Source organism: Phascolarctos cinereus, unplaced genomic scaffold, assembly GCF_003287225.1.
Source record: "Phascolarctos cinereus isolate Bilbo 61053 unplaced genomic scaffold, phaCin_HiC Scaffold_3;HRSCAF=262, whole genome shotgun sequence".
Classification (NCBI taxonomy): domain Eukaryota; kingdom Metazoa; phylum Chordata; class Mammalia; order Diprotodontia; family Phascolarctidae; genus Phascolarctos; species Phascolarctos cinereus.
The window spans coordinates 60580810-60605715 of record NW_027555736.1 but is presented as its reverse complement, the minus strand read 5'-3'; the positions used below and the strand labels follow the sequence as shown (position 1 = coordinate 60605715).

Sequence of the window (24906 nt, the reverse complement as noted above, 5' to 3'; positions counted from 1 at the left end):
TGGTCTCTCTACTCACATACCCTGGAGGTTTCAGACAACTTGAGGTTTTTGGTTTTCGGTTTTGTTTTAACACTAGGATGTCAGAACTTAAAGCCTTTAGAAATCTATGGTGGCTTGTTTCTAGTTGCCTTCAAAGTTTAAGCCTTCCATGGCCCAATAATTCTGGCTTCTCCAATCAAACACATAAGCCAGGGAGAAACATCTGCCCTTCAGGTAGAGTAGGGTTTATGACTCTTAGAAAGAAATTATTCCAAAAATAGAGTTCTAAGGGCCTGCCCGGCTGACGGCCTGATCACAAAGGGTCTAGGTTAGGAGGCTAACCCTGGCCAAGGCAGAGTAGACAGAGCCCTTACCATTTCTTTGGTCTGAGTGCCACCATACAGGGACTAGCCAAGCAAGTCGGGCAGCTTGACAAACAAGTTTTTCACAGAGTTTTTTTTTAAGTGAACTACCCTCCATACCTTTAATGGCAATATGTCCATATACTTTGGGGGTAATAAACTTTCTCCCCCAGAAACCATGGAGCTGAGAGACAAAAAGAAAGAGTAGAGACGAAGAGTGCATATTGTTTTACAAGTTACATTTCAGTCACTCTGCCACAATTAGTCCTTCTTTGCTTAAAACCCAAGATGTGTCTTTTGAAGGAGGAAAAAATCACAAAAGTCTTGCTGGCAAAGGGACCAAATAGCTGTGTAGTGGATTCTGAATGAACACATTCCTATCCTGACCTCTGACATGGATACTTAAAGGCAAACTGATTATCAATCATGGGGCAGAAAAAGCACCTCAGAACTTTAATACCAGCAACTCCAGTGACCCTACTAAAGCACCATGGGATGAAGTGACACACAGTAGAAGAGAAACTCTGTGTTTGCCTCATTGTAACCACATATTTTCCTTTCCAAAGCCTAGAAAGGCACTGGTCTTGTTCCACATACTGATTACAGGTTATAGCCGACTATGGCAAACCTAAAGGGAATAGTCCTATTTCTTGGTTCATACTGTAATTTTCAATACACTTAACACATAGAGTTGTTTACCATCACTTGGTTTCTATACAGTGACTGAAATGAACTTCTACTTGTAATTGTCAGAAAGCCAAATATTGAGTTTGAGGTACTCAGGATGAGCAACTTGGAAATAAATGTTTTCTAAAATTGAACAGTGAGAGGTCACTGTTAGGAAATGGAAATTTCTATCTGTGTATACAGAGTAAATGTGGGATCTTGATGCCTCAAAGAGCTTCAGAATATGGGGTAGACAATAGCTTCTTTTCAGTGAACAAGAGCCTTAGGCTATAGAGGCTGTCAGTTCAGAACCCCAAGCTTTAACCCTAAATCCCTAATTCCCCTTCTGTTCTCATCTAGTTCAATTTGGATTCCAGAAACTAAGCCCATTTGGATCCCTCTAATTGTGTGGAAGAAAAAATCCTCAGGGTCAGGACTTTCCCATCTCTTTAGGTCTCTGTGTGGATCTGTCTGTCTCTGTCTCTCTATCTCTCTTTCTCTCTGTGTCTATATCTTTGTCTCTATCTCTCTGTCTCTCTCTCCATAAGGCACTAAGTTACCATACCAGTCCAGCCATCCATGGGCCTTCCCTTATCTTACTAATAATTTATTTAGTATACCTTACCCCTATCTTACTAGTAATTTATTCCATCGACCTATCAGCTGAGGCATAGGTTCCACATTGGAGCCTGAGGCAACATATACCCCTCAGAGGAAGTCAACACATTTTCCTGCTGCAGAGATATAATCAACTCCTTCCTCTTTTCTTCCCAACCTTTTTTGGTCCCCATGGTGATGGAAGAAGAACTACTCAATAATCTATTTTCCAGAAAATACTACATGTTCCCTAAATCTATTATTATCTTAGACATCCCTTATGTCCATCTATTCACAACCAAGACCACTGCTGCTAGCCCCATTTTGTAGTCAAGATAACTAAGGTCCTCTGAGTGACAAATGGATGGCACACTGAGTCTACAACTTTAGCGAGAAAAAACACACTTCTGAGACCTTAGCTTCCCTAGAGATGGGGGGGAGAGGAGAGACCAGTTCAGAGCTCTGTTCAAAGATTTTGGACTGAATGATGGAGGCACATGGACCACAAATGCCCTGGAAGGCAATATGATTCAGGAAAGACAGAAAAGAACAACACTCCCCTCTCTGATAAGAGGACAGTTATAACAGCCTGCCAAAGAACTTGGGGTAGAAGGCTAGGGAAGGCCATGAGATTGGGTGGGTGAGACTGTAGGATGGCCAATGTGAATGAGAGATGACTGAAGAACTTTGATGCCAATGTGGTGGGATGCTGCCTAACAAAGTTTTGGTCATTAGTGAAATTCCTCTTCCCTCCCTCAAGTTCATCCTCCCACTGGCTCATGCTTCTATCCAATGCATTTTCATAAATGACTTGCAGAGAATAACAAATGCAGTAGTTTGCTGAGAACTGGCCACTAGACACAGATTTCCCATCTTCCCCTTCTGTATCTCCTAAGACACCAAATTATATATAATAGCAGCCTACATCTGCATTTCAAGTCTCAAGCCAAACCTTGAAAGGGGGATCATTTTAACTCACTACTACCAGAAATGTCTTTGGTTCCATTTTATTATTTTGGGTCACTGACATCTGCCTCTGTCCAAGGTATCTAAGGTCAGGATGGGCCAAACAAATTCCTTCAGACTGGCAAAATTCCAAGCCAATAAGATCTGAAAATCTGAAAATCAGATCTGAAAAAAAAGACGCTGAAAATATAAATTGATTTAAAAATGATAGATAAATCCACAATGTGAACCAAGATGATATAATACATCTAAAGTCCTTTGCAAGACTTAAGACACTATACAAGTGTGAGCTATTGCTGTTATGACACGTCATGAGTTTTCCAATTTCCATGTGCAGAGGGCAATGCTAAGGAGTTCCTGACAGAAAGTCCCTAATCTCAGGGGAAATCTGGCTGGAAAATAGTTGCTTTGACATCTTTCTAGTCACCACATTCTCTGTAATAGCAGAACACGTTTAAACTTCCAGCCCGAAAGCCAAAACTTTCTAAAGCTCTTCTTCTGGTTCACCAACCCCAGAGTTGCCCTCACCATGCTCTCAGGCCTGTCATGGAATGTTTGTGGTCCGTTACTAACATCAGCTTTTTCTGTCCAATGTTGTTAAGGTCAGGAAGGATAATTCTAATCTAGTCTAGATACACACAAAGACACAGTTGCCAGTCACTTGATTTCCTAACAGGTCTGCCCTTAACACCCTTTCCAGCCAGCTGAAAATTACCCACCATCAAAACCTCACTGCAGACCATGTATCTCCTCTTTCAAATAGAAAGCTAAAGCATGGAACTAAAATCCTTGGCCACCACAGCTAGCTTGTTAGGCAAAGGTCAGGAGGATTTAACACACCCTCATATCTAGACACATAACACTGAATCATCCTTTCCTTATCCTCCCCTCAGCAAGGAAGACTAAATCACTATCACAGGCTTCTAATCATTAGTTCCCAGTTCTCTGTAGATAGCAAAGCTGACCTAGATTCAGGGGACCTGACTTCTTTTCCTAACCAGGATGGATTTGGGTGCTAGATTCATAAAGTTAGATCCCCTCTTTTTCTCCTCAGAGCTCTTTCCCTTTCCTTAGGAATACTGATCATAGGGTAATAGGTTTAGAGCTTTAATGCAACTAAAAGGTCATCTAGTCCAATTTCTTCATTTTACAAATGACTAAACTGAGATTTAGTGTGATCATATGTCCAGATTTGCCTGAAGGAATCAGTTCTCCTAGATGGGAGCTTCTTGAGAACAGGGACTGTTTTTCCCTTTCTCTATATCTCCAGTTCTTAGCATAGTGCCTGGTACACAGTAGGCACATGAAAATTGGCTTATTGATTTAATATTGGGTCCATCAACTTGTTTTTAAAGTGTTCTAATAAATGTATTTCAATAGAGTTGGTTTTCTTTGTAATCTTGTGTGTTTTAGTTCATGCATTTTTAAAACATTCTAAGAAAGGGTCCTCAGTCTTCACCAAAGGGATCCATGGCACAAAAACAGTTAAGAACCCTTACCCTAGAGTTTGTCTTGTTTTCCCTTTGCAGCAACAAAAAGAACAGTAGCCTAAGCCCATAAAACCAGAGCCACCTAAAAAGGGGTGTGCTGGAGCCAGCTTGGACTAGCTTGTGAAAGCCGATTGTTAAATTTTTGGTGTGAGCATGTTATAGTTTGGAAATTAGCAAACACTACAAATCAAGCCTTGGTTTTATTATTTTGATTGTATAGACTTAAAAAATCATGGAGAAAATATTAATAATATTGTAGATTAAGCTTAAAAGTGTGTCAGGAACATATTCTTTTTTTTTTGAGAGCCAGTCATTACTTAGACATTTACCAGCTTACCACTGCATCTAAAAGATGGGTTCGTAGAACTCTAGCCAGACTGGAATCATTGGGTTAAATTGGCACTTTCCCCCCAGCTTTCATTCCTGGCACTGAGATACTTCGCCTGGACAAGACCTGGCAGTTTGCTTCAAAGGCATCTTGTTTAGATGTGTAGGAGGAGTATGTACAAAGATGTCCTCCTGGGTTGTAGTTTTTCTTAAGCACAAAGAAATAGTCTGGAGCACATACAAAATAAAGCTTTGCACACATTCCTTCTGAGTAGATCTTCCATGGCTTTTTTTGCCTAGTAACAATGAAGCTCAACCACTTCTGCAGTGTGTACATGTGGCTTAACACACTGCTGAGATACCATTGATTTAAGCAACTGGTTCCTGTGGATTTTTATTTTTTCCACTAGTATTTGTCATTGCTCACAGTACCTCTTGAGCCCAGCCCAGCCAGGACTTCCAAGCAAGCCCCTCCCTAACACTGGCTTGCCAGCTCTAAGGTCACTGGATCATCATAACACTCTTTTCTTTCTCTTTCTTCCTTCCTTCCTTCCTTCCTTTTCTTTCCTTCTTTCTTCCTTCCTTCCTTTCTTTCTCTTTCTTTCTTTCTTTCTTTCTTTCTTTCTTTCTTTCTTTCTTTCTTTCTTTCTTTCTTTCTTTCTTCCTTCCTTTCTTTCTCTTTCTTTCTTTCTTTCTTTTTCTCTTTCTTTCTTCCTTCCTTCCTTTCTTTCTCTGCCTCTGCCTCCCTTTCTCTTTTTCTCTTTCTCTGTCACTCTTTCTGCCTTTCTCTGTCTCTATCCCTATATTTTTCTTTCTCTCTCTCAGGCCAAGCTAAAGTCTTTCACTGCCAAGATTATCCAGCTCCTGAAGGAATGGACTGAGGCATTCCCCTATGATTTCCAGGATGAGAAGGTCATGAAGGAGCTAAAAGAGATCACTCACAGAATCACACAGTGTGATGAGGTAAGGGAATCTCCCACCCAGCTTCTCAGTGCTTCTCAGGTCACTTGGAAAACAAAGCACCTGAACTTCCCTGAGGATTTGCTAGGTTATGGGGGGAGGGTGGGGTATAAGGGTCTTCTGGCTGTGGCTTTGAACAGGGTCACACAGAGAAAGCCTTTGTTTCCATGGTCACAAACTGTGTCTTCTGGGTAATTTTCCAAAATTGAGTCAATGACTGAGACCAGGCTGGAGATTAGGGAAAGCTCAGTTCAACTAATCCCCTACCTTTCAGAAAACAATCCAAAGTCCATATCTTGAAAGTAGTAAGAGGTCACAGGATCATAGCATTTAGAATTGGAAAGGAGAATATTTAGTTCAAGGCCCTCATTTTACAGATGAGACACTGAGACACAGGGAGTTAAAGTGACTTATCCTAAATCATACATAGGTGACAGTTATAACTAGCCTAAGATTGGAACCTAGGTTCTTTGATTCCCAATGCACTGGTTTTTCTGCTTTAGAAGCATCTTTAATACTGTATATGATACACTTTATAAAGCTTTAGAAGGGATAGGGAAAGAATGTCAACAAGCCAGAAGAACAGCTGGGTAGTCTCAGTGAATAGCACTGGGCTTGGAGTTAGAAAGACCTGAGTTTGTGTTGTTTTGTTTTGTTTTTGGTTAGGCAATGGGGTTAAGTGACTTGCCCAGGGTCACACGGCTAGTAAGTGTTATGTGTCTGAGGCCGGATTTGAACTTAGGTCCTCCTGAATCCAGGGCCGGTGCTCTATCCACTGCACCACCTAGCTGCCCCAGAAAGACCTGAGTTTGAATACTGTTTCAGACACTTATTGGCCATATGACCCTGAGTAAGTCATTGGACTAGTTGACTTCAGTTTCTCTATATGTAAAATGGTAATAATAATAATAGCACCTGCTTCACAGGGTTGTTGTGAAGATCAAATGAGATAAAATATGCAGGGTTTTGCAGACCTTATTGTGCTATACAAATGCTAGTTATTATTATTATTATAAGTATAGGTAGATAGAAAAAATCATTCATATTTATAATAAACTTTTTCACAGCATTCCACAGTGTTACCACCTGCTTTAAAATAGGGTAGAACCATCATTATGATGACTATTTTGCAAATGAGTAAATCAAGTTTCAGGCATGTTAAAGTGATGTCCCCTAGATCACACAGGGAGTTAGTAGCAGCGAAAGGATTAGAACTTAAGGCTGTTGACTCTCAAGGCTCAGGCCTTTTCCACCACACTATTTTGATTTCAGGAATTAAAAGCTGAAGATCTTAGGGAAACCTCAGTTCAAGGGGAAGAGGGAACTAAAATCTGGTTTAGGTCAGTAATCAGGTTGAAAGCTGCCAGGAGCCATCAGAGCAGCAAGGGAAGCCGCACTGGGAATGGTGAAGTGAAGGGAGTCTATCTGGGGAAGAGTCTGCCACTTCAAGGGGACATACAGAAAGACATGTGAGGTGTGACTCACCTAACGGACCAGTGGGGCATGGGGTCTGGAGACAGGAACAGCAGAAATAGGGTCCATGGCTCTTTCCGGCCCCATTATCACAACAAAGTACATCCTCTTCAAGTTCACTGCTCACGTAACAGTGGTTGGTCCTCAGTGACTCAAATTGACATGAGTGATAAGATAGCCATTTATCCCTTTCAATTTTATTTCCTAATGAGACTCTTTCAACAGTACCTGTAAATTAGCAGACAGTGCTCAAGTCTAACCTGGCATACTTGCTGGTTCACCACTGGGACAGTCATTAAACATTTCAGAGTCTCAGTTTCCTTATCTCTAAAATGGGAATAATGATCATTGCACTCCCCACCTCACAGGGTTGTTATGAGGAAGTGAGTTGGGATTCTTAACAGCTCAATTTTGTCATTCTTTAGCCTCAGGAAGAAAGACTTTGTAGAAACAGTCAAGAGTTAGAAAGTCAAAAGGCATCTAAGTGAAGGCATTACATTAAAGCCACAGCAGATAAACTCTGGGATGTTGGAAGTGCTGGGCCTAAATAAGCAGAGATTCAGGGCAAATTAGGCAGCCCAGCCCCCAGGAGGATGAGACGCAGGTGAGTTATTTGGCCAGATGCTCTTGACAGCTCACTCAGCGAGGCTCTCAGGCACACTGGGGCATGTCTTTGAGAGATCAGTTGCTGAGTAGGGACCAAGGGTCCATTTCTCTAACACACACAAACTCTTAGCCAAGTCCTTCAACACTAGGTAAAAGAATCAGTTTAAAGCTGGCCCTACCACTCCAGCAAAGGAATCGCCTTAATCACTATGAAGGAAAGCCTCCTGGGAGGCAGGAAACAAAGCCACATAAAGAACAAAGCTATAAAAAAGAAATCACCGCCAGCCACAGGAGTAATAATTCAAGAAATGGAGGAGCAAGACCATCTTGGTAAGAGGTGGCATTTATTTAGCACTTTGTAAACACTGAATCGTTTTGCATGCCTAGCTCACTTAACCCCTACAACAACCCTGTTGGGGGGGAGGGGGAGAGGTTAGATACTGCAGGTATTACTCATGCTCATTTTGAAAAGGAGGAAACATTGCCCAAGACCAAAACCAATGACTCCAAGTCCAGGATTCCGTCCACTGTTACAACACACCTTCTCTCATTAATGACAAATATTTGATCACTTGCTAATTCATAAATTACTGGGCTTGACCCAAACACCTGGAATTAGCTGCGAGTCCAATTCATTGGGAATTTTTATTCATTTCCAAAGTTTCCCCTCATTTTTGAGGTTAGCCTCAAGGGAACAGAAAGCAGAGAAAAAAAGTATCTTCAGAAACCGTTTGCCCCATCCCATGCACACTTTTTTCATTTGGTCTCTCAGACCACAACTCCGGGTTTCTCGTGTGCTAACACATTCAATATAACTTCCTTAAAAAAAAAATGGTAACTGCCATAGAAGTTTACAACTAGCTACTTCTCCATTATAATCTGACTTCTGCCTCCCCACGAAACAGCTCTGACTGCATTATCTTTCCTTGATTTGCCTAGGGAAACTACTGCTACGTAATGTGAAAGCTTATTTTACTGGAGGGAGAGAATTCATGGTTCAGTCATCACGCTTAGGTAGACCTGAGGTCCTCCCAAAAAGTTGTCAGGATAATCACACCTCTGGCCCAGGGATATTAGAATCAAAAGCAAATAACTGCTAAACAGCTGAAGAAGGACATGGTCTCAAATGATGGTTGTTCACTTAAGAGAGAATGAACTCAATTCCTATTATGGCTTGGTGACTACCTCATTCTCAGACTCTGGGCATAGATAGCATATCACATTCCATTTTCAAAGTTAGTATAAAAGCCATAGGAGGGCCCTCTGTTTCCAGAAGGCTCAATTGTTTTGTTTTGTTTTGTTTTGTTTTTTCCCACCACCATTTCCATCTCTCACTACTGATCGGCTCCCTCCTCTGCCAGGAAAGATATTGGGACTGGCCTTCTGACAGGACAGGTGGTGCCTAGCTGCTGAGCTTCACTGAGCATGGTCCTGACTCCTGACAGTCTCAGTCCCTGGAGAGGGTCAGCTTCAGGAATTTGTCCAAAACGCATGCACACAGATAAGAGAGAAGCCCTATGACTCACTCCAGGCAGAGTACCAGCTGTTGTGAAGTGCCTCCAAGCAGGAAGGGAATTTCACTGATGGAGGTCTTTCCTATTCCTATTCCCCAAGGTCCCCTTCTCTCTTATCCCCCAGCTTGTAGTCATTAGCACATAGAATAATTGTCAGCCTCATGTAATGAGGAGAGCATGTAAAAAAGTTTGACTCTTACTAAGCTATATGACCATGGGCAAGTCATTTACCTTTTTGTAGGCTTCATTTTCTCATCTGTAAAGGGGGGATAATAATACTCACAGGGCTGTTGTGATGATTAGGTGGGATAGCGAAAGTTTTTTTAAACTTTAAAGTGATATATAAAGCTAGCTATTATTAGTAGTAGTGTTGGCAGAGGAAAGTATAATGACAACAGTATAGTTTTTTTTGACTGATACTTTTTTACTGAGTACCAACATATCCAGTGCTGCATTTAACACTAATAGATAAAGGATGCGGGCATCTGCCTTCAAGGAACTTACAATCTCACTGAAGACAAATAATAGATCCATGAAACAGAATGATATACATGTAATTAAGTTGCTCAATTGCATGGTTCTGGAAGGGAGCAATTAGCAATATCAAAGAATGCTAATAAAATAATTATCAGGGAAAGTTTGTCAGAGAAGTGGGCCTGGAAGGTTGAGATGACTTTGGATATGTAGGGAAGAGGGCATTCTACCTGGGGTGAAGAGGAAAACATAAAGACTTAGAATCTGGAATGTGTATGAAATGTGTAAGGAGATAACGAAAAGCCCATACTAAATGCTATATGTTGAGAAATAGTGGGAGAGATGGTTGGTAAAGTAGAGTAGCTCTAGGTTAAAAGTTTTGGATCTGGTGTGGTCAACAAAGAGAAGTACTATAGGTTCAGTTCAAGAAAGTCTTAGGCAGTCTCATCCAGAAGGAATTCATCAGGGAAAGTCTTAAGGAAGAGTGACCCATTTAAAGGCTGTTCTAGAAATCCAAACCTAAGGTGTTGAGAGAGTCTTGGTGAAGGTGGCAATATTGGGGAGGAGGAGAAAAGGGGAAAGAATAGAGAGAGCTGGGACAACTCTTTCTTCTTCTACTGATAAACATGTAATAGCAAAGGGTTTGATTGCTAATATTCTTCAGATAGAAGGCGATGTTGTCACACCTAGTGTGCTATCTACTATATCCAGCATCTAAGTAGACCAAGGAGTTCGAATGGCTTAATGAATCTGTTCTCTCCCTTTTTCTCTTAGGAGAATGGGACAGTGAAGGCAACCATCACTCAGATGACCCAGAACCTCATCCTGTCCCTTACCACCAGGAACCAGTTCCAGGAGATAAGGGAGAAGTTCCGTCAGCCTGTCACAGACAAAGGGACTATTCTGAAGTCAAAGCCCCAGGCGTCCCAGAAGGATATCCTAAGTGTGTGTTGTGACCCACTCATTCTAGCCCAGCAGCTTACCCACATAGAGCTGGTTAGTATTTTGTCTTCACCTCCTCCCCAGCCCTCTTCCCAGCTTATAACACTTCAAGGTTATAGTTCTCAGTATGCCCTCTAGCTCCCAAAAAACTTGTGTAAAAAAGTCATGAGAATGAAGTCTAGCATTCAATTCATTCATATCCATGTCTATGTCGTCTATGTCTACTTCCATACGATCTATTTCTATACTTATCTAGTCTATCTCTATCATCCATATCTATGTCTGCATTTATAAGTCTGTAACATAGAACATATATACAAGATTCAGTGCTATGAATGCCTGAAAGGATAATTAAAATCAACAGAACTGGATCAGAAGTATAACCAGTCTGTAGAAAAAGTAAAGTGAAGATGATGACTCACATAGCCTGCCCCAGATAGCTCCATGCAATGCTAAAGGGTTTCAATAAAAAGTGGACAGAGGCATTTCTGGGGCTTCTGGGCTTTATGCTGAGATTTACTTTGGGAAACAATCAAGTTTGACCTCGGAAGAATTAGCCCTAACAAGAGAGAAAGAAAACTTAGGACTCTGGACCCACATAAATCATATGGCACCAAGAAGAAATTAAATGCAAGGTTCTTAAGGGTCAAGGGCATCACTAGGAGTTGGACAGTTTCAGAACTGGCTACCCCAAGAGTATCAGACCACAGAATAAGGAATGAGTGGGCCCCTGAAATTGTGAATTTTTCTGAACACCCTAGTACAGTAGACTCAGAAGGACCTTAGGGTTCATATAGGTCAGTCTCATCTCCTGATGCATGAATCCTTTCCACAGCAACCCTAATGGATGCTCATCCATCTATTTACATATTTCTAATGATGGGGAGCTCTCTAAGAAGAGAGTCCATTGCATGGTTGGACAGCTCTAATTGTTAGAAAGTTATTCCTTCTACTGAGAAATCTTCCTTCCTGCAATTTCTATAGTTTGTTCCTAGTTTTTCCTTCTGACAACCTCAAATTAATACTAATCATTCTTCCACATTAAAAGTATTTGAAGACAACACACATCCTTAAGTCTTCCCTCTTGAAAGTCCCTCAATCATTTCTCTTAACTTACAGATTTTTTCCCAGCCTGGTACCTTTGAATACACCAGTCATTAAGTTCAGGGACCATTTTAAATGTGGAGACCAAGCCTGAACATAATATCCCCAGGGTGTGATCATAGCAGTGTAGAGTACATTAGAATTTTATCTCCCATCATCTGGACATCATGCATCTAGTTATGCATGTTTAGATTTTATTAGCTTTTTTTCCTTGTTTTTTTAAGTAGCTACATCATCTTTTCTAATATCCTTCCTCCCCATTTCCATTCCAGGAAAGGGTCAGCAACATTTACCCTGAGGATCTGATGCAGATAGTCAGCCACATGGACTCTCTAGATAATCACAAGGTGGGTCTTTTTTTTTTAAACAAGTTGAATAATTTGAGGACCATCTTCCTGCTTTTTGTAGACCTAAGCAGGAACTTTGCACTGAGTTACACAGAATTTGTCCTTCAGATCCCCAAAGGTCAGGACTGATTTCTGATCTCTTATCTTTCAGTGCCGTGGGGACGTAACCAAGACCTATACCCTAGAGGCCTATGATAATTGGTTCAACTGCCTGAGCATGCTGGTGGCCACAGAGATTTGCAGGGTAAGTGGTCCTGCATGTCAGATCTGTGCTTTGAACGAGAGCGGTTTTTTTCATATGCAGTGACATATATCATCCTGTCCTATAAATAAGCAGATTATCTCCTATCCCACCATCCGATTAAGAAAAAATAAATAAACATAAACCTTCTATATACACAAGGATGGAAATGTTCTCCCTACTTGTCAAAGTACTTACTATTCATCTGAAGATACAACTCAAGTTTTCAATTTCCACTTTCAATTCCAATTTCAATTCCCCAAAGTCTTCCTTAACAAAGCAGCCCACCCTAATGTCTGCCTTTTCAGTCTACTATAGTGCAGCTATGTGGCATAATAAATTGGGCCTAGAATCAGGTAGACCTGAATTCAAATCTGGCCTTAGCTACTTACTAGCTGCGTGACCCCAAGCAAGTCACTTAACCCTTTTCGCCTCAAGTTTCCTCATCTTTAAAATGGGCTGGAGAAGGAAATGGCAAACCACTCCAGTATCTCTACTAAGAAAACCCTAGATTTAATCACAGAAAATCAGACACTTAACCTCTATTTGCCTCAGTTTCCTCAACTGTAAAATGGGGATAATGATAGGGTTGTTGTGAGGGTCAAATGAGATAATAGTAGAAAAGCAGCTGGCACGTGGTAAGCACTATGTAAGGCTAGTTGTTATTGTTATTATCTCCTTTTGCTTCTCCCTTTTTTGAGAAGTTAGGGACCTGATTCTGTCCCCATTTGGGACACTTTATGACATGCAATCTGGCACTGCTTTGTGTGGTCTGTGAATTTTCTTTCTCCAGCTTGACTATGAATTTGTTAAAGGAAGGGATTGTAGTTTTACACTTCTCATCTCTCCAATGGCCTTAGTCCAATTGTGGTCACACAGTGGATGCTTAAGAGTGAGTGTCAGTCAGAATTCACATCACTAGAAACAAACAGGATGAAATGGACCTGAATCAGCACACAAGGGCTAGTGTGTTTATCCTGCACAGCCCCTAAGCTGGTTTGGTGCCAAAAAGATGAAGGTGGACAGATGCAGCTGTGACGGAGTAACTTCTAGGTCCCGGATGCCAAGAACCCCTCCTTGATGTTAACCTTTTGGCATGGGGGGGAGTTGCTGATACTTTCCTGCTGCTGGATGGATCACTTTACAGCTGGATAGGGTGGGCTGCCTAGGGAACACCCCACCCCTAGAAAAATAAATTCAAACTGACCCTCCCTGCTTCCTCTCTAATCTTGAGATTGCTCCTTCGAGAATACTGTTTGGACCATGATTTTTGAGGCTGAGCTATTCATGTTAAGATGATCCTTTCCCAACTTTGGAGAAACCTCAGTGAATCTTCCTATGCTTACTCACCTCTGGGACTGTGAATACATGTTAGATATATCACAGTATCGAGGTATGGTTACATTTTTCTTAAAGGTCTATGGACCAATCCTGGTCTTAAAATGAGATCTTTGAATGTGAAAAAATGTCATATGCTCAAAAATAATACCCCTTTATAGACCACACTCAGGTTTTCTATAAAAGCACATTTTGGGGAAAGTGTGGCCTATATTTGGACCAATACAATAACTATACTGTAAAGATATATGAGAAAGACAAGTGAACTTCATATCCTTCAGACCGCCTTTAATCAGTCTCCACAGAGGCACCTCAGGGAGAGGAAATAGAGATTAATTACAATATTATCTCCAAGTGTCACAGAGCAGAAGTTGTAACGGCTGTAGTTTGAATGTATTGGCCTCTTGAAAGACTTAACTGGAAACTGTTTCTTTCCTTCAGGTGGTAAAGAAGAAGCAAAGGACAAGAATGGTGGAATTCTTCATTGATGTGGCAAGGGAATGTTTCAACATTGGGAATTTTAACTCCATGATGGCCATTATCTGTGAGTACACGGCCCTCCCCACCTTACCCTGCCACCTTCTGGCAACACTTAAAACCTCTCATCCTTTCATTTCAGTTCTAAGACTAGGGCTTTTTGGGAGGCCAGGTTGCATTAAATGATCATTGAACTAAGCTGGAAGCCTCTTCATTTCTTCCAGTTCTGTGGCATTTTTTTTTCTTTATCATTCTCTCTCTCCCACCTCAACCTTCCAAACTGAAACAACACTCCCTTCACAGATTATAGTGGCAGTTGGAAAACTGTCCCTTGAGCTGATTCCATGGTGATTTTCTCCCTCTTACAGCCGGTATGAATCTGAGTCCAGTGGCACGACTAAAGAAAACGTGGTCCAAAGTCAAGACCGCTAAATTTGATGTTCTGGAGGTATGTGCTGGGTTACTTGGCATGGTGCCTAAGGAAGAGTTAATACTAACTTTGTAAAAGAAAAAATGCAGCCATAGTGTGCTACAATATGATGAGGCCTGAGCCAGACATCAAGAAAGCAAGCTACCATGGTCTCTCTACCCTGAGGCCTCAAAGGGTCTCTCCATACATGCTGACACTGATGTTTTAGTAACCTAGCCTAGAAGAAGCATCCATAGGCATTTTCTGTGTTTTTAGGACAAAAGGAAAAATACATAGCCATCTTAAAATTCCCTCATCTGCTTCCCCCACTCTCTACATCCAGTCCTCTTCCTCTAAATGGATGATGCTGGAAATTCCACCATTACCACTTCATTCCTTGTGATCATTCTTAATGTGCAAATAGCATTGGAGGGTAGCACTTTAAGATGACATCAGTATAGACAACCTACTGTAAGAGAAGAATTTGAGAGCAAGTGTTGATGATGGGCTGAGATAAGAGCTCATGAGAGAGTGTTTTATTGTCCCTAGGGACCAGGGGTAGAAACTAAATAAGAGAAATGATAAAGCAGGGAGTGTATTTCTGAAGATTTTTATCTGTTTCATCATTGACCAGACCAGCTTTGTATCTGTGTCTCCCTAGCAACTACTTTGACTTCATACCAGGAAATCCCCATCCTTTGCACACTTAGCAGTTTCTTCTCTCTCTCTCTCTCTCTCTCTCTCTCTCTCTCTCTCTCTCTCTCTCTCTCTCTCTCTCCTCTCTCTCTCTCTCTCTCTCTCTCTCTCTCTCTCTCTCTCTCTCTCTCATTTTCTCTTAGGGTGACTTTTCTTACTTCCTTTATTAGGGAGCCAGACACAATGATTCGCAATGAAAGCCTACCCTCTAGTGGCAGGATTGGAGATTAGGCCAAGGTTAGGTCTTTTTTGTTTTGTTTTGTTTTGTTTTCCACAGAAAAGAGACTAGAGTATCTTTGCGTAAGTCTGTCTTGACTGGTTACTGAAAGGGGAATAAAGTGTTCAGCCATGAAGAGACAGAGAGGAAGAAAAACGTTGAGGGATGGCACTTGAAAGTCTTGAGAGAAGCATATTTGACTCATGTCTCATCCTTCTCACTTGCAGCACCACATGGATCCATCCAGCAACTTCTGTAACTATCGAACTGCCCTGCAAGGGGCTGCCCAGAGGTCTCAGACTGCCAACAGTAGCAGGGAGAAGATAGTCATCCCAGTTTTCAACCTCTTCATCAAGGACATCTACTTCCTGCACAAAATACACACTAACCGTCTGCCAAATGGCCAAATAAATTTCAAGGTGAGCCCAGGCAGTTTTCAGTAAGAAATATTCATGCTGTATGTAATGGGGGAAAGGGTGATGAATGGAGGTGGAAGATTTAGGACACCCCTTAATCAACATATGGATGAGTTCTACTATACCCTCATTGAGACTGAAAGCAGCCTTCAGAGGGCTAGACAGATAATAAATGAACACTGTAAGCAATTAGCAAACAATCAAGTCCTAGGATGGGTGGCATTGATCTGGCCCTGAGTGTAATCTGAACATTTCAAGAAAGGAGAGATCATTGTGGGCTGGACAAGTCTTAGAGATGTGTAAGATAAGCTGAGTGCTAAAGTAGTAATATTTGACAAAGGGAAGCATGGAAGGAATTTGGGGTTGGGGAGGGAAGGGTGAGTGGGTAGATTCTGTGACCAAAGGTAGGAAAGAAAGAAATGAAGGAATGCCCATGTGACATAGTAGAAACACAACTACATTTAAAGTCGGAAGACCTGGACATGAATTCACTGCTACTCATTATCTACACCTCTTAGAAGTCTCATCTCATCAGGTCAGTGCTCATTTGATGAGTGAGAGAGTTAGAATGGATCAACTCTAGGGTCCTTTTAGGATCAGACGATGATAGATTTAGGGCTGGAAGGGACCTTAGAAACCAACAAGTCTAACTCCCTCAAATTGAGGCTGAGGTTAAATAACTTGCATAGGGTCACACAGCTAGTAAGGATCTAAGGCAAGATTTGAGCCTAGATCATTCCAGACCCCACTGCACTGGCTAGCTTCTAAGTCTTCTAAGCAAAATAATGATGATGGCAATGATGACAGCTCACATTTATATAGCAATTAAAGGTATGCAAAATGTTTTCCAAACATTATCTCATTTGATCCTTATAAGCAGCCTATTAAGGAGATGCTATTATTATTCCCATTTTGCAAATGAGGAAAATTGGGCTCAGAGAAGTTAAGTGACTGTCCAGAGTCACACAGCAAAAACATGTCACATGTGGGATTTGAAGCCAGTTTTTTAATGCAGTCCCCAATCCATGATGCCATGGCTCTGTTACAATTAGTTGGTGCACTGGGCTAGAAGGAGACAGGAATAAAAAGTAGAGGGAAATAAGGTAGGTAGGATAGTGCCAGAAAGAAGTCATTCCTATTCTAGCTGGAGCAGTGGATAGAGCACTGCGCATGAAGTCAGGAAGACTCATCTCCCTGAGCTCAAATCTTTCCTCAGACACTGACTAGCTGGGTGACCCTAAGCAAGTCACTTGACCCTGTTTGCTTCAATTTCCTCATCTGCAAAATAAGCTAGAGAAAGAAGTGGCAAACCATTCCAATATCTTTGCTAAGAAGACCCCAAATGGGGTCATGGAGAGTTGGACATGAGTCAAATGACTAGATAACAATATCGACGACACATTGTGGGGGTAGGTAGGTGGCACAGTGGATTACTGACCCTGGAGTCAGGAGAACCTCAATTCAAATCCAGTCTCAGACACATACTAGCAGGTTGACCCTGGACAAGTCACTTAACCCCAAATGCCTCCAAAAAATAATAATAATGTGCACCATACTTTAAAGGAGCCAGAGAAGTATAAGGCTCAGTCCCTGTCCTAAAAGAATTTGACACAGATAAAAAGTGAAACAGAAAGTGTAGGTAAGAGACCTGGCCTGAAGATGTCCGTCCTAAGGATCTAAATGAACAATAGAAATCCGGCTGAGGTCACAATAGGAAAAACAATATGGACTTGAGTAGTCAGGGAAGATTTTATGGAGTAGGTTAGACTCAAGTTGGGTCCTGAAGGATGGGAAAGGTTTGGATATGTGGAGAAGTGAGGGAGGGAATTCTCAGTGAAGGAAACAGATAGAGAGATGGGAATGTGTACAGAGACTGGGTAAGGGGAGTTTAGGTTGGAGTCAGAGTATGGAAGAGGATTTTGAATGCCAATCTACTATTGAGAGAGCCAGAGAGAAATGAGATGCTTCTTAAAATTAGTGAACGGAAGGGAGTCTAGTCTACCACCATCACACACACACTACACACACACACACACACAGAGAGAGAGAGAGAGAGAGAGAGAGAGAGAGAGAGAGAGAGAGAGAGAGAGAGAGAGAGAGAGGAGTTTAATAGATGAAGAAGCAGTGGTTAGGATTTTCCCAAAGACACAATCCAGGATGAAACTTAAAATCAATAGTCTGTTTCCTTGATACCACAGGACAGTGCAGGGGTTAGAGCTCTAGATTGCCCCTAAGGCCCCAGAATCAGAATCAGAAAATTGCTATTACCTGGCTAAGGTCTCCCCAACAAAGAGAAGGAAGCTGTCAGCCGTTGGCAGATAACTCTATGTCCCAGTGCTCAGTTTTTTTGACATAACCACAGCAATGTTTCCCAAGAACCAGCCTGAGCTCCCCACACCTATCAAGCAGACCTATTTAGGCACAAAATAGTATGAAAAGAGATACACACAACCACAAATGAAAAAAGCAATCAAATGTACAGAAGTTCATACTTTCATATTCGTTATTTCACCTGATCCTAACAGTAGAACCTTCTTGTGATATAGAGGCTACCATCCCTATCTAATTAATAAAGAAAGGCTCAGATGTTAAATAACTTTAAATAGACCACACAGCAAATTAGTAGTAGGGCTCTAAACAGAAGCTGGGTCTTCTGACTCCTATTTGAGATTACTTTGCTCCACACTTCATCATTCAGGTTTTTTTGGCGCTTAATAAATATTTATTGATTGACTGACTTGCCTTTTGCAGAAATTTTGGGAGATTTCTAGACAAATTCATGACTTTATGACATGGAAGCAAGTGGAATGTCCTTTTGACAAAGATAAGAAGATCCAGAGTTACTTACTCACAGCACCTATTTACAGTGAAGAAGGTAAAATCTTTTCATCTATATTGGCTTCCATCTTTATAGGAAGGGCAGTTACATGTCAGTGCCATGCAGATAGCCTGGGGTGGAATGGCTCTTCACAGAATATTGTCCTATGTGTGATGTAGCCTATTGAAATAACTCCCACCTGTGAAATAATTCCCATTTTCCCAACCTAGTTTTAAAGCAATTTAACTTAAACTCTTGGTCCTGACTTCTTCTTATACCTTTCACTCTCTCCCCCTGCCACAGGGGATGGTGGGAGGAGGGCTTCATGGCCTTGTTTGAATTGATGCTGGAGAGAGAAGAAGTATGAGCTTGGTGAAAAATTCCTGAGCACCCAGTTCTAACAAGTATTCCTTTTTTCAGCTCTCTTTGTAGCATCCTTTGAAAGTGAAGGTCCAGAAAACCATATGGAAAAAGACAGCTGGAAGACACTCAGGTACACAAAATTTACTTAAGAAAATGATTCCAAAGTATGAGACAGCAACTGAAAACATTACAGCACTCTTAGACTGCATTAAGAGAGGATCTTGTTCACCCAGAGTATTGTGTCCAGTGCTGGGTGTCTCATTTTAGAAAGGTCACTGAGAAGCTTTAGTGTTCAACAGAGGACAATCAGGATAGCAAAGGGCCATATGAGGTTTGGTTGAAAGAACTAAAGATGTTTAGCCTTGAGAAAAGATTCTAGCAGGGAGTCAGGAAAAACACCTCTGTGTGTCTCTGAAGGGCTATCACTTGGAAGAGGGGATACATTTGTGCTTCTTGGTCCTAGATGGCAGAAGTAGGAGCAATGGATGGAAGAAATGTCAAAGAGGCAAATTTAGGCTTCACAGAAAATAGAAAAAAGTTAGCAAAAATAGAATCTTCTAAAACCATTGACAGGTGTAGCCATTCATATGCAAAATTTTCTACTAATCTGAGCCATTCCACATCATTGGAGGTATTCAAGCAAAGGCTAAGGACACACGTTAAGCCTGATGTCAAGGGGATTCTCATTCAAATATGAGTTGGACCAGAGGACCTCTTAGGTAATTTGTACCTCTGAGATTCTATGAAGACTATAAACACCCTATGGTCAGCCCTGTGGTCTACCTACCTAAGGATTCTGACCAATGCACCTAGGAATGGTTTAGAGGAGGTCAGTATTGTCCTCCCTGACTGTATTAGAGATTGAAGATAGAACCTAAATATCCCAACCTTCCCTTTAATATGTAATCTGTTATGGATCTACCACTTTCCTTGGACATGTCCTTATTTCTGGTATATTCCAACCAACATTATGCAAGGGCATGATACCATTTCTGTGCCCTGTTATTTATATCTCACATTTCATTTACAAATAATGGAAAATGGGTACTCTTACCACCTGCCTAATATATATTTTTTCTTTTTCTCCAAATTTAGGACAACTCTCCTTAACAGAGCCTGAAATTTCAGGGTGCAGCATATAGAAGTGGAGAAAAAAGCACATGAATGACCAAGTTTTTATCCTGAATGATACAAGGGGTTGAGATGAGCAAGACCTCACTGGTTGGGGTCTGTTTTGTATATACCTTTTGTGAGAAAAAAAGGGTAAATATTTCGTGCATCAACCTTAAGGCACCTAAAAAATGAAGGTTTTTGTTTATTTTAAATATCAGGGCAGGGCCCTGTTGGGGGACAGGGGGGATTATCATGGGAGAGAGTATCCATGGTAATGTCTTAATCTAATAAAATGTAGATTTTTATTTTCCATGTTTGATTACTTCCATCTTAAGAAAAATAAAATTTAAAAACCCAACCAAATACAACCTGAACACTGCACAGGTTCAGTGCCCTATCAGACAGTCTCTACAGCAGTGTCTCTCTAAAGTCGGGGACTAGTGCCTTATAAGGTACTGAAATTGTCTAGTGTACCTATTCCTTTCAAGCTGGAAGTAAGCAAATTCAAACCAGGAGGGATGGAGACCCAGAAAGCAGCTACATCTTTGTAAATATATGGGGAGATATTATGGCACATGGACTACAGCATACCTACCTATAATAGCAAAAGGGCAGCATTCCATTTTTTTTCTGACCTTGTTAGAAGAAAGGGATAACTGCCAAAGCTATGAGGAGTTTTATGTCTGAATGCTTCTGGAGATGATTATTTGAGTTTGGGCTGTCAGTAGTTTACATTTTCATTTTCCTTTATCAGGGATTTATTGGGAGGGGGGAAACAACCTTGTATGTAATCTACAAACTACACATTTAGATACAGAATTTTGCCTAATGGTATGTCCGGCAAATTGTTCCTAGGAGCCTTTCAGAGAAGGGGGGGGGGAAGAATAAATCTAAAATAAGGCAAGGGAGGTAGATGTGAAACAGATGTCAGTTTTTAGGGTTGTAGCAAGAGAGAAAATAGTACCAGAACACTATGGCATTTCAGGCCATCATTTGAACCCTAGTACAAAGTAAAAGTTAGGCTCTTCTGTCAGCCAATGATACTAGATGATTACTCCCTCTTTCCAACTGTTCTCAGATAGATGCTTAATTAGGACACTGGAAAAATTGAATATTAGCAAAACCACTGACAAATGTAGCCATTTGTATGAAAAACTGCCCATTATTAGAAAATGTTTTCTATATCCCCAATTAGAGCAGTAAATTATTTCCCCCATATCCACTTCAAAGGAGTATACCTTGACTCTCATCAATCGTGAGGAAGTATCAACTTCACTCCATTATATAGCCGGATGATCTCCTATAAACCCATGTTTCAAGTAAATCTTTCCTCATAGATTTTGTTTCTAGGCATTCATTTTTCCCAGAAAATAAAACTGGAAAACCTAGGTAGATGTATTTTGTTTGTTTCCCGTTCCCATAGCACCGAAAGAGGAACAAATGTTGAATAGATGCCTTGAAATCAGATGCTCAGATGGAAGGAGGCGGTAGGAGGGGCTAGCTTAGCAAGCAAGACTAGCCTGGAGAGGGGAGAGGGAAGGTGACTGTTTTTGTGATCTGCTGCTATATTCCTGTGCTAAAGAACAGAATTCTCAGCCCTGTGGTAGAGTAAGAATATTTATACTGTATTATTACAGTGTTTTGCACTTTTCAGAGACATTCTAGATCGTACATATTGTCAAACACTATAAAAGGAATTGTATATCAGCTTTGTTTATGTATTTGAGATAAAGAAAGGGATGCTTAAAATTTAAGAAAAAAATATATATATATTTGAAATGCATTTTTAGACCACTTTCTGTACAAGTATTAAAAAGCTTTCACATAAATGTGCACTTCCCTGGTCGATCAGTTCTAGTGTATACTTGAAATAGACTTGGTGTCTCCATTTGTTACTTTCTTTTCACAGTTCGATCCATTCATTCCTTACTTACATAAGGTGTTTTGCTATTCTAAGATGAATTACAGAGTATAAAGCTGTACCATAAAAGCAGGATATTCTGTGTGTGACTGGGTGTGCTTGCATCAATAAAAAAAAAAAAAACAAGTTGTTTCAACCGTGCTGACCTTGGCCTCTCCTTATATATCTATAGTATCCTTTCAATGAATGAGTGAATTATCTGGGGGACTGTTTATTCAATACCCTTTAAAGAAGACAACCTAGAATCATCACTGCAGCCTCGAAAGAAGAAATAAAACAAATGGATGCCTCATGTACTCCCTGCTCCATTATGGGTCTTAGCCTTTGAACCAGGAGAAACTAAAATATTAATGGTACCTTAAATTTGCATATACGGTCTTTATGCTTTTCAAAGTATGTCCACATCCATCCTATCAGTCAATCCTCAGAACAGCCATGTGAGGCTTTTTTATCTCCATTTGGCAGATGTTGAAACTAAAACTCAGAGGTGAATTACCCAAGGTCATATAGCTAGATAAAGCAAAGAGTCTCACTCCTTTACAATATTGCACCTCCCCAAAAGCTTCTCATTTTAGGTTTGGTTTTGACTGAATCTGAGCTTGTGAGTGACAAGTTCATCTGCTTCGGACAGACACAAGCTTCTGGACCAAGAGCAATGGATAGCAACCAACAGAAATCACTAATTCACCCTACACTTGGTAACCTAAAACAAACGTTGGTCTTTTCAAACCTACTTTAAAAAATAGGCTAAGAAAACAAAAACAAAAACTGGTTATCTCCACAAGCTTCTGGGCTAGCTTCACAAAAAGTATATTCTCTATCTTCTCAGCCCTTCTTCCTTCTTGTCCTAACCCCTAAACTACCCAAGTTGCAGCAAAATACAGCAAGCTCCCCATTGTTCAAGAATACAAGCAATTGGATGTGGCCATCCTGCATCAATTTTGTCAATGAGGAAGACTAAACAGCTGCTGGGGTCTGTATATACCAGTCCTTACAAAACAGGGATTTATTAGCATCCACTTTGACTGGTTAAGGGAAGTGGAATTCTAAAGCTATAAATCAGAGCCATGAAAGTATTCCTTTGTTCTCAAATGAATCAATAAGCCAGGCACTGCTGATAAATGGCAAATGGAGGTGGAGTATCCATAAATTCACAATGAATATGATTACATTTCATCTTCTAAGCAAGCTCTCACTTCTGTCTTTGAAAAATTAACTAACCACTATTTTGCATGGATCAACAAAACTGTCATCTACCCCTTCTACACCAAACCCCAAGCATCTCATAATACTACTAAGTCCCAGGGTCTCAAACATGATACAATCATAGAACATCAGAGCTAGAAAGAAGCAGAGAGATCATCTAGTATTAATTCAGCCCTCTCATTTTATAATTGATAAAAGTGAGGCCCAGAGAAGTGATGGGATTTGCCCAAGTAATAGCAACGCTGACACTCAAGACCCAAACCTAGTGATCTTTTCATTACACCAAGCTCCTGATGTCACATACGTGTACTTCGGCATATCAGAGTACTTATTCTCAGTAAAAGGTTGTTTGTCATATTCATTTAGTCCCCAAATCAAACAAATAAACAAAAAAACCCTTCAACTGTATGGACAGTACACTCATAGCATTCACAGGACTGCTAATATAAGACACAGTGAAACAGATCTGGCTTATGATGTTGTCTGTGCCTGAAACATTACAGATGCCTTAGCAATTTCCCTTTGGTAAAGTTATTTGGGAAATCAGTGAATTGATTCTTAAATTTTATAGTCTTGCACTTTGAAATCTGGTCTGGAGCCAACAGATGATTTACAAGTCTTCATGAATCATGACCAAACATGACCAAAAAGATTGTGAATACATTCAGCATCACAAAGTCACCCTAAAAATACCTATGTGCTCACCACTGTGCTGCACTGTAATTGATTTAGATATGCTATCCATGTAGTGATGGAACATGCTCTTGGAGATGTTCCAGTAGTGCCCCAGATATGTGTCTGATCCCACCATTCTCAATGTCCCACTGGAAACCAAAATCAAATATTTGTGACCCATCTACCAAGGGTTGTAATGTAGCTGATGACCATGGCATAGTGAACAGAAACCATCCATCCCATGTGAGTTTGAAGCTAAGATCTATTATTTTAAAATAAATAGCTTATATTATTTGGAGGGAGTCTCAAAAGTCTTATCTCAATTGTAAGATCTAACAGCTTATAATTGGGAACCTCACAATTCTGTAAGGCAGGAAGGACAAGAATTATCCCCATTTTCCAGCTGAGGAAACTGAAACTCAATTTCCTTAGCCTGTTGAATATTATAATAATTAAAATATAGTTAATCCTTAATTAACCTCATACAGATTAATTTTAAGCTTATTTATCTATCACCAACTCCTTTAAATTACTAGAGAGCTCAAGGTGTTAGAGCAGTCCTTTTCCTCCTTCTCATTACCATTATCACCATCATCTTCATGCAACCCACCATGCCCTCTTTCCCCAAAACTTTAAAATCCATTTATTGGGAATTTTTGAGGGTTGAATATGTTTTTGATTTATTGATGAAAGTCAATGAGAAACTAGAATTCATTTAATAGTAACTTACTTTACAACCAATTTTGTTGGACATCATCAGTTCTATAAAACAAGACATGCCTTGCCTCTATTGGAATTTTATTTACTAAGTTCACAAAACAACATGGGGAAAGGCAATGCTTTCTTCTGTTCTATATTTCTTCCTAATGGACTTTTTGTTTGCTCAAGAATGACACGATATTCATGTTAAAAGGGAGAACTAGGAAGAAGATGGGATGAGGAGACGCCATTTTGGAATTGGAATACGTCAGTCAATAAGCACTTATTGAACACCTACCTTGTGCCAGGCATTGTGTGCAGTGCTAAGGATACAATGAAGCCCACATCTCCTGCTTTCAAGGACCTCACAGTATAATGGGGGAGACAACAAGTAAGCAGCTGTGCTAAACAAGCTACATACAGGATCAATTAGAGATAATCAATAGAGGGAGGCACTAGAGAATAAGTGTGGCTGGTTCTATCAAGGAGTCAACAAACATTGTTATATAG

At 40.6% G+C, this 24906-nt stretch overlaps 1 protein-coding gene across 5 annotated transcripts in view; it reads left to right on the top strand.

Annotated features, from left to right (window-relative positions):
* The window catches only part of RASGEF1A (RasGEF domain family member 1A), a 324421-nt gene extending 302469 nt beyond the window's left edge, over positions 1-21952 (top strand). For all 5 annotated transcript variants that reach the window (XM_021006139.2, XM_078150878.1, XM_021006141.2 and 2 more), the window contains 10 exons: positions 5213-5350; positions 10189-10410; positions 11733-11807; positions 11959-12051; positions 13828-13930; positions 14232-14311; positions 15413-15604; positions 18353-18476; positions 18840-18912; positions 19878-21952. In XM_021006139.2, the coding sequence (XP_020861798.1) occupies positions 5213-5350; positions 10189-10410; positions 11733-11807; positions 11959-12051; positions 13828-13930; positions 14232-14311; positions 15413-15604; positions 18353-18476; positions 18840-18912; positions 19878-19902 (1125 nt within the window). In that variant the 3' untranslated portion in view covers positions 19903-21952. The remainder of the gene's footprint in view (positions 1-5212; positions 5351-10188; positions 10411-11732; positions 11808-11958; positions 12052-13827; positions 13931-14231; positions 14312-15412; positions 15605-18352; positions 18477-18839; positions 18913-19877) is intronic.
* The last annotated feature ends 2954 nt before the right edge of the window (positions 21953-24906 follow it).